Source organism: Mytilus californianus, unplaced genomic scaffold (genome assembly GCF_021869535.1).
Source record: "Mytilus californianus isolate M0D057914Y unplaced genomic scaffold, xbMytCali1.0.p SCAF_2, whole genome shotgun sequence".
Taxonomy (NCBI): domain Eukaryota; kingdom Metazoa; phylum Mollusca; class Bivalvia; order Mytilida; family Mytilidae; genus Mytilus; species Mytilus californianus.
Genome location: NW_026262668.1, coordinates 120,115,091 through 120,126,065, shown reverse-complemented (window position 1 = coordinate 120,126,065; position 10,975 = coordinate 120,115,091). Strand labels below are relative to the sequence as shown.

Below are 10,975 nucleotides of genomic sequence, written 5' to 3'. Positions count from 1 at the left end.
ACATGTAAATTACGTGTACATGTTGTTTACTGATGTGAACATTTTTCATGTACAGGTAATCAAAACCGATGTACAGATGAGAACAAATTTAATGTGAAACCAGTGTTCATTACATGAAACTAATTGTAAACAGGTTTACAGTACGCAGCGTTTGGTGTGAACACGGCCTAATTTGTCAACCTCAGCGTCGAGTGTATACCTTTTCGTAACACGTCTAATTATAAGCCTCGATTGAACATTGATTTCCCTCCATTTAAATATATATATTACATTGTACAAACACAGCATTTTCATTCCATGGTTTCAACGTAAATAAATATGAACTGATACACACTGAAAGGAAGCTACTAAAAGAAACGTTATAAACAGAAATTAAAAAAAATGGTTCTAAAGAAATCAAAAAATGGAATAAATTCAGGGAATACTCATAGAACATGCAACACAAAGTAAGAACTTTATTGTAAAACTCTTTATAAATATCGATTAATACATTATGATGTGTAGTTTGGCAAAACCTATCATAAGCGCGTTCAATAATGATTTTTCTTTGAAAAAATATGCAATTTACCTCAAGTACTTCCAATAAGGTGGCTGGGACTCTGAAATTAATATAATATATTGAATTTTTTAGATGATGCCATCACATTAAACAATTCTTTATCATTATCTTGGTTTTGGGATTGTGTAATTTTCCTTGGGAAAGATTACACGGAATGTTAAGTCTAGGTTAGTCTATGGAAAGAAAAAATCGACGATAGAATACTTGAGGAGACATCTTTTACCCAAGACTGTTAGAATAAAAAAGAGAAAACGAGAGATTTGTGTTTTCGTGCTGCATGTCAAAATCAGCTCGGTCATCCGTAACAATTTTAGACCCTGAAACCTTAATGTTAAAGCTGAATATTCACTTTTATCTTTCAAACAATTCCATGGTTAGAATACAATAAAAGAATGTGCATTTCGTTAAAACTGTCATTTACCAAAACGCACAAGTTCAACGTCATTAGAGAAGAAAACGCGTCATTCGTGTCTGAAATGAACTTTATAAAAGTTTAGAAGGTTTTTTTAATAACCTATCATAGTTCGTTAAACAAAGAAAGGGATAATTACATAGAAACATAATGTTATAACAAATATACTGACGGGCTTTAAAAAAGCAGCACTAGATAAAAAAAATTCAATAACTTCATTCATCACTTCATCGTTTAAATAAAGTTCGAAATTTGATAGATGAATAGATTACGTTTGTCACATGTAATAGTATCAACTGAAAACTATGTTTAACCGTTATATATGGGTGTGTATACCTTCGTGGGTCAACGCCTAAATGATAGACAGAGAAATCGACTAGTTCTGTGGAATGGTTTTAGTTAGATTTTGTCCCTGCTGATTATACCCCTTTATTGCCCATTCTGTCTGTTTTGGAATAAGCTGTTTATACTGCTAAACCTTTAAATGGTTTTCTGCAGTGCATTCTGTTGAATTTCAGTATATGGGAAACATTTTTGTCGTCTGCCATGACATCCGTCGACTTGGTAAGAAGTTGATGCTGCAGTCGTACATGTCTCTTGCAAATTACGAACATCATGCAATTTTATTGACGTTAGGTTGTAACTACAGGTTGTCCTAGGATTGGTGGTCATTTACAAATCCCGTCTGCCTGTGTCGTTGTTGTAGAAAGGGGAATTTCTGACGTGAAATTATGTAGCAACAGCACATTGACTTATTCTTGCTTGAACATTCGTATGGCCTGATTCAGATTTTAAGTGTTCAGTATCGACGATATGGAAACTCAACATTTTTTTTATTAATATAAGTGAGGGTATAGATTTATAGAAATGTTTCACGAAGGAAATAAATCCTGCGTGGGTTTCAAATCTAGGGCCAAGAACTTCGTACAAGGTCAATAACCGGCATGTCCAACTGTTTCAGGTAAGTCAGGTATAAAATTTTTCTAATAAAAAGATATATGGTAAATTGGAAAAGCAATAATATAAAGATTAATCATGATTTGTTTAAAAAGAAAATCAATAGAATGTATGTTGCGTTATCAAAGTCCGCCAGTATATTTACCTTGACTGAGGGTTTAAATATGTTGGATTTACTCCGCAATGAATACACCATAAGTCCAGTGTTTAAATAGCGTAAAAGTCGTTTAGGTTTTAAACTTATTAAAAGTTGTTTTGCCAACAAAAAAAAAAACAAAAACAAAAACAAAATCAGTGGTCCGCTGTTTAATTTGTCGTTAAACTAATCATAATTATTTTGATAAACTTTAACGAGTCGTTTTTACAAGTGGTCAACAATTTACTATGATGTGATGGATAAAACTAATCATAATTATTTTTGATAAACTTTAACGAGTCGTGTTTACAAGTGGTCAACAATTTACTATGGCGTGATGGATACCCTACCCAAGTTAACCTCGGGGAACAGAAATTGGGCCTTATATCACTGCTGATGAGTAGAACACACTCTTTTATGTCACTTTCCAATCCCTCTGAATTACAAATTAACCGCTTCGTTATTGCCTTTATGTTCTGCTGATGCCTTCTAGGCCTATTTATGGAACGGTATGGCCGCTTTTTTCTTTAATCAAAGACTTGGCGTAAAAAATATAAGAAACTTACAAAGATTAAAATTAATAATTCATATTGATATTGTTTTTTTTTATTTATATATATACAAGACACTATATTGAAACGTTTGTGAAAGTTAAGGTACATCCTTTCTATTCACTTTAAAGATAAATAATCTAACTTTCTCCCAAAATCAGTTTTGTTTCGTCTTTATCATATGTATTCATTGTTTGAAAAAAATGTAAAAATATGACAAAATGTCAATTAACACATCAAGCTGTAAAATAAAATTTTAATAAAAATTCAAAGGATATGAAATACTTGTGAATCATTATATGGGGAATCGACATGTACCCTATCTCATTTATTTGAGAGTCAATCTTTAGTGTAGTTCTATCCAAAAAATAGCAAAAAATGCCACTTGGATTTTAATTTTTTTAATTTATGTGAACCTAACTCTTACTATAAAACTTTATTCCTTACACATGAAATGAAGTTTTTGGTGACACGAATTTAACATGAGATTAAAATTTTACCTGAAGTGAGGTAATACGAAAAATTAAATCAACTAAATGTTCTTCATACTACTTCTATAAAAAATACTACTAAAACAGTCTAAAATTTTTGAGTTTTTCAAATATAGTACTAAATGGATTTAAACATCCGTTGAAATGGTAATAAAAAACATCGAAACGTCTCCTCTTTAGCCGACATGTGTTTCTTTCTCATGTAAAAACATGGAAACCTCTCCTCTTTAGCCGACATGTGTTTCTTTCTCATGTAAAAACATGGAAACCTCTCCTCTTTAGCCGACATATGTTTCTTTATCATGTAAACCCCTCTTCTTTAGCTGACATGTGTTTCTTTATCATATAAACCTCTCCTCTATAGAAGAGGGACGAAAGATACCAGAGGGACAGTCAAACTCATAGATTGAAAACAAACTGACAACGCCATGGCCAAAAATAAAAAGACAAATAGGCAAATAATAGTACAGATGACACAACATAGAAAACTAAAGACTAAGCAACACGAACCCCACAAAAAACTGGGGGGTGATCTCAGGTGCTCCGAAAGGGTAAGCAGATCCTGCTCCACATGTGGCACCCGGCGTATTGCTTATGTTATTACAAATCCGGTAAATAGTCTAATTCGGTAGGTCACCTTCGTGAAAAGGGAAGGGTATTGTAGTTACGACATAAGGAACATATCCGATATCATCGTGTTTCTTTATCATGTAAAAACATGGAAACCTCTCCTCTTTAGCCGACATGTGTTTCTTTATCATACTGAAAAACCTCTCCTCTATAGCCGACATGTGTTTTTTTATCATGTAAACCTCTCCTCTATAGCCGACAAGTGTTTCTTTATCATGTAAAAATGATATAATGTATAGACACTTGACTTCTTTTGAAGATCCTTTGTTGACCCCTAAATGTTTTGGGTTATTTTGTATCGTTTGGTTTCTGTCTAATCGATGTTTACCCCACGCCTACTTAAATTCAAAATATATGAAATCAAAGTACTGAAGTACTGGACATCGGATGACCAAATGTTCTTGAGGATGATCAAAAGCACTTGTCTCAGAAAAAAAACAACATATCTCTTTACCTGAAACTGAGGTTAATGTACAGAGATATATTTTTTCTGAGACAAGTTCGTGCGTGGATGATGAATAAATGTCAGGAAATTCAGCTTCACCGTAATAACTATTATATTGTAGTGATACAAATCAGTATACACTGATTTGTTGTTATATATTATATTAAAATAACAGTTACATATATATATGATTTGCATCCAGTTGTATATCATTCTATTCTACTATTCTAATAATAGTGCAATGCAAGTGCATGGTGGACACTTTTCTGTAAAAATTAGATTTTTCTAAGATTGGATACGAGTAGGCATTCATATTTTCCCGCAAAAACAATTACAGAGTTACCGGTCCTTGCCGGTATTGTCACAAAACGTTCTTTGAGATATTCTTCCGCATGCTTTAACAAAATTTTTCGGTACTTGTGCATTGATATTATCAATGATTTTTTACTTATATATACATATATATAACTACAAAACATTTTCATATTATTAATTTATGTTGTAAACAAAAATATTTTTATCAGTATTCATTGAAGAGATGTATTTATATCAAACGATAAGGAATGTTATTTTGCACTCGTTTATGTGCGCATTTTTATCATATTTATAGATCGGTTACAAACCCAAAACTAATTTACATAATGGAAATCTAGGCGATAGCAATACATCGGCATGACCTCAAGGTCATCGCGATGTAAAAATGATAATAACAAACCCGCAAACTTCTGTTACTGTAACCCTCCCCCTCAATCTCTGGTCGATAAAAAAACTAAATACAAATTTGCAATTGAAAATGGTATATAATATTAATGCAATATTTTGTACAGTTTATCTCATTTCAAGGGCTTACGTCCACAATCCAAACGTGTTTGAAAAATCTTGGATTGGCCGTTTTATCTTTTTCACAAAGAATTACTTCGGAAAAGAAAAAATAATGCTCCCTTTTAATAGTGTATTGTCATTCATTACGTTTGAGAACGAATCGTCACCGTTTACATATTGTAAAGTGTGGATTTGCAGTGGAAACAGTACTCAAAGAAGAAAGAGAAGCAAACTTAATTACAATCAACGATAAGCCTTGTGTCATTTTTACGTTATTCATTTTATATAACTGCTTTCTTGGGCAGATGCCATCTATAAGTGAACGATATAAAAAAATCAAGATTTAAAATCAAATCAACAAAAAACACGCGCAGAGAAATCAAAATAACAAAGTCGGATATGCTTACTGAGATTGTAAATTATGTATCACAATGACACGAAGGAACACAATAAAAAAAATAATAAATTTTGAATTTGACAACACGTAATTAACGATCAAAGTAGTGTCTCTGAAAGTGGTTGCTATATGGCAGAAAAATCATAGTATTTTATTATTTTCCCTAATTTTTTCGTGATTTTAATTACCATTTACAGGGCATAAGTGTGGCTTACATTTTATTTGTGGAGGATCTCGGTATGTCTGTGTTTAAAACAACCGACCTCGTGTAACTATAATGTCATACTAACAACTAATCGACGTATGTAGTATCGCATATCGATAGACCGGGTGCCTAATTTTATTTTTGAATTTTTGTTTTCAGATATCATCGCAAATACGATCGTCGTTTAAGTTTGCTATGGAGTTCATCGGATCCCGAAATCTCTTGTAGTGTACTAGAAGACCTCGATATCGTTGCAAACGTGCCATATTCTCTGAATAAAAAAGGAAGGTGGAACCTAGTGGATATGGTGAAGGGATTCATTTCAGCTGACAAGACTATTAATGAAGATCAGTCAGTTAGAATAATAAGTTCATATGACATGTGCATGTCAAATCACACTAAATTTCTCTGTAAATCAAAACCAAATGGAAAATTGAAAACAACTTATAGTAGGAAGGAAAGGTTGATAAATGGTCAATCTACCGTTACAGAGGAATCAAAAAGATCTTCAAAAACAGTTGATGTTCAAGTTGAGTTTCTTTCTCCATGCCGCCCAACAAATAATATATACCATAGTCATAAATTTATAGGACTAGTGGACGAAACAAATTGCATAAAATTGAACAATTTTAATAGACGCAATCAGATCAGAAAATCTACAAGACTGGACATTCCTGTTCTTCCTAAAAATTATGGATCAGGTAAAAATTATGGATCAGGTAAAAATTATGGATCAGGTAAAAATTATCCGCAGAAAAGTTTTACAAACAGCTTCCATTATTCTATTGATGAATTTGCAATTACAGAAGACAGTGCAATGCAATTTTCTCCATACACACATACAAGTTCTGTTCATAGGCAGTCCTCTTGTGTTTTGTGCTTTGCACGATCAGTTGCTTCTCTCACTTCAAGTAAGTTTAAAAAACAGAATAAGAAAAAGAGGGAAATTAATCAGAGCGACCAAAAATCATTGTTATTAAGAAAGGAAATCAATCCTCTTAACAGGTTAAATTCGCCGCCAGTCAATCAATCTGGAACTGATGCAGTTTCACCGGCAATAGATCAACCGACCAGAATGGATCATGTTTTCGTTATGATATCTAAACAAGAAACACATCCTGTCAATTTAAGAAGGACATTTGGTAGCAACTATATTGAATGCCCTTGTAAACCACACACATTTATAATAAATGTAACACAAATGCTAGAAAAACACTTGAAAATATCCGATTGGTGGCGTGGTAATGATGTACATAAATGGGAATTGTGTTCATGTATAACATTTTGCAGAGATAAATCTGAAAGTTTTGAAACGGACTCCCATAACAGATACAAAGTTTGTCTAAATATGGTATCGAAAAATAATGTTGGTAAAATTCTGACATTATTTGACAATTGCCAAGAAAGTATTTCAGAGATAGTGCAAAGAGCAGTTAACTATATAGACATGTTATCAGGATCAGATTTTATTGAAAAGGAGCACGAATCAAAACAAACATCGAAAGATCCAAACTTCAAAATTCTGAATATGTTTTTAAAAGTTGACATTAAAACACACTCGATTTCTGCACAGTCTCTCTTCATGGATATTTTTCAATCAACAGTTCCTCAAACCGGAATCGTGTTAAATAATGACGTCACACTAAGTGACGAATGTGAAATTTGTTTCGATTTGATATCGCATGAACGAAAACCCAGTACAATGCTTGAGGCATGTAAACATGTGTATTGTAACGACTGCTGGACTGAGTATATCAAACATCGAATGCAATTGGCCTCCGTAAACATTTCCTGTCCGGGTCGTGGATGTCAAGAAATAGTTCCTGATTCAGTCCTCTTAATATTTTCTAATATAACCGACGTCATTTTCCTAAAACGAAGACGAAACGAGCTAGTTATGAACTCAACTGGTCAGACAAAGTGGTGTCCAAACCGAAAATGTAATCAGGTAATCACAGTGGCAAACACAGATGAAGCAACAAGTATTGCATGTAAGTGCGGAATTCAGATTTGTTTTAAATGTTTCAGAAATGCTCATTGGCCGTTGTCTTGCGAGTATTTGCTCATTTACCAAAAGCGTCTTAAACAGGGATTGTGTTCTAACATTAAATTACCCCAAATAACCGAGAAAGATGAAAACAGAAAACAGAACTGTCCTGAATGCAATATTTTGATTGAAAAGATAGGAGTTGGAATTTACATGACATGCATATGCGGAACCATGTTTTGTTGGGGCTGCTTAAGTATATACCCAAAGCACACTTTTTCCAAACGATGTACTGAAAACCCGAAGAATGACATCGGTACTTCAAAATTATATGCCAAATATATTTTGTTCAATCAAAACCGTTCTCTGAACAAGGAAAACTTTTCATATTTTAAAATGGCACTGTCTCATCGTAACGTTTCAAAGGACCGTCAAAACCTATTGAAAATAAAAGCCAGTGTACGACAAATTATGAACCAAAGTAAAAGTATACCACAAAAAAGATGCTCTTTGTACCTAAATATAATATCAAGATTTGAATTAGCAGATGGCAGAATTCTTTCTTCTCGAAAGCACAAAATAGAAGAAAAGATTGCTGGTGCATTGTGGGAATTGTTTAATGTTTTTACAGATTTCCACCACATCGCTGAGTATAGTTTTATGTTCCTCGAAGAGTTGAGTCAGTGCTCCTTACATAAACAAATTCTTCATGTTCCTACACACATCAATCAGCTAAGTTTGTTCGCTGAAAACATAGCTCTCCTGGTTCGAACGTCTGATGATTTAATTGACCATCGTTTACTAATTGAGTCCCTTCTGATGCTCGAAAAACAATGCCAGAATGAAATGAGACAATTTTTACAGGTTATAAATAAACTTAAGTAGTATACAAATTGCTTTGTAATCATTTAAAATCATTTATAATGGAAAAGTATGGATAGAAACGCAAGTTAGCCTATATATATATATGATCCGTTCATCCTATTTTATATTATATAAAATAATTAAATATATACATACAAGTCTAAATTCAAAACAACGTTCAAACCTATGATTGCGTTGGATAAAAGCCGCAATTTTTATACGTGTGCATGCAAAAGAAATTTCTTGGTAGAGTGGTCTAAACACAGCACAAACAACATTTTCCAAAAGACCAAAAAGTGAAAAAGTATATTTTAACAAAACGCATTTGACTAGCAGGTCGAACAACGGATGTTCTTAAACCCTGCTGACTGCCATGGCAATTGCCAAATAAACGGATCACCAGATGTAAAAATGGATCTTTATTATTAATTTAATACCAAAACAGAAAACAATAAACTTGCGGCAAAGATGGTATACCGCAAACATGAGGTGCAAAAATTTGTACACCATATCCGGATTTCGACAATTAATGTCTCTTCAGTGATGTTAGGAATCGAAACGGTATTTGGAAGGCCATATAGTTTACCTCAATTTGGGATTGACTCAAAGAGTCAAAATAGGATGAACGGATCATATAAACCCGAAGGCAAATATAATACAAGCCCAAACGAAAAAATATAAACAAGTCTAAATTAAAAACAACTTTCAAACCTATGATTGAGTTGGATAAAAACCGCAATTTTTATAGGTGTGCATGCAAAACAAATTTCTTGAAAGAGGGGTCTAAATACAGCACAAACAACATTTTCCAAAAGTCAGAAAAATGATCTGACTTTATAGGGATTTTGTCTTTAATTCATTTTATTTTATTTTATACAATTTATTCTATTAAACCGTGTGGACACGCAGCAGTAAATCATAATGAAAGATGAAACGATAAAAGACATATGATCGGATGCTACAAAAATGGCGAACAAAGCAACATGCAGCAATAAGGTTATGCTCATCGTTGTATTTGGCAAGACAATCTAACCCACACACATGTGGTTTGAAAGGTGTTTTATTAAATTTAGCTGAACGTTGTTTTAAAGTTCCCATCAATGAAGTAATACATATTGTTGAAAATTGTAGTCTCTTTTATCATTTCAAGTTTGGTATTTTGTTATGTCGAAATAAAGTAGTTAGGACTTTATCACCCCTCTCAGACTAAAGGCGTATTCTCTTTAGTCCTCTATCTATTTTGAAGAACAAAATGAGTTTCAACTCTGAAAGCTCTGCCCAAAGATTAAATTGTGCAATCAATTGCAAATTGAATCTTGATTGCGCACGAATTCGTTAACTGATTGTTTGCAACGTGTAAGTCAAGATTTTTAAAATTCTTCTTGATTCAAGTGGTTTTAAATCGTTCAGTAAACATTTTTTTGAAAAAGGGATTTGAAACATTTAATGCACATATTTGACAATTAGGGGTAAACGTTGCAGTGCGGGTTACAATTGTTTTTAAACCATAAGACACAGTTTAAAAAAATAAACAAACATGACATCAATACCTCCTGAAAAATATCTCAGCTAGACATTCAAGCTGGTAATCCAGTATGTTATTGATTAATTTTATATACTTTCTATATTAGTATAGGCTCAAAAATAAAGATAATACCTGAAATAGTTTAAGATGAATGACTATGTACAGGTCTTTGAAAGACAGAGAACAGTTGATAAGACATTATGATCATCATGTAAACAAACAATTTAAATAACACGTCTTTCAGTCGAAAACCTCAGAGTACATTTATTGTACTCAGACGCAGAACCAATCAATCAAAATACTGGATTAGGTGTTTTGAGCACAAATTTTGTACTCCAAGTACTGAGTAAAAGTAAACTTCTATGACCGAAAGTTTAGATGTATTGTATTTGTGTTTTGTGTTGTGTATCGGTATCGATGCACACATCTTCCAACTTGTATAATTTATTCTTGTCTGTGTATCATTGTCATTTCCAAGCGATACAATATATTATACAGCAGTTTGATTAAAAAAAAGCCTAGGTCTACAGCTTCAATTTTTTTGTTACACAGATACAAGACTACGATATATATTTTGAATTCGCAATATATTTCTTTTATAATAATGACTGCTTGGTTCGATTTTAAGGGATACCGCCTCCAGTTTAAGATTTGTGACACGAACTGGCGAAAGTGATAAAACATTTTTGAGCTAACATTTTTGTTTTCATATCTGCATGTTCGGTAAACGTAAATGAAATACAACCAAGGAACAAATGACAACAACTTTATAGGTTATTATATTTTAATATTTATCCTTTATTAGATCATGAGTGTTGACCATGGTTTATAACTATGGTCATATCGACTTCTGTGGTCCGGCAGTGAGACTGTGTAGCCTCAAGTGTTGTCCATGGTTTATAACTATGGTCACATCGACTTCTGTGGTTCGGCAGTGAGACTGTGTAGCCTCAAGTGTTGATTAGGGTTTATAAATATGATCACATTTACTTCT

At 32.9% G+C, this 10,975-nt stretch overlaps 1 protein-coding gene across 1 annotated transcript; it reads left to right on the top strand.

Moving 5' to 3' along the window:
• The first annotated feature begins 288 nt into the window (after positions 1–288).
• On the top strand, positions 289–10,608 carry LOC127728684 (uncharacterized). Its single transcript, XM_052236294.1, has 2 exons — positions 289–446; positions 5,765–10,608. Exons 1-2 carry the CDS (start codon positions 382–384, stop codon positions 8,475–8,477), a joined length of 2,778 nt encoding a protein of 925 aa, XP_052092254.1. The 5' UTR covers positions 289–381; the 3' UTR covers positions 8,478–10,608.
• Positions 10,609–10,975: the final 367 nt, after the last annotated feature.

Excerpts from the sequence above, each read along its gene's own strand:
- LOC127728684 (XM_052236294.1), top strand. The coding sequence starts at position 382 with ATGGTTCTAAAGAAATCAAAAAATGGAATAAATTCAGGGAATACTCAT. Across the intron at positions 447-5,764 it reads CATAGAACATGCAACACAAA|ATATCATCGCAAATACGATC; the intron begins GTAAGAACTTTA and ends TTTTGTTTTCAG.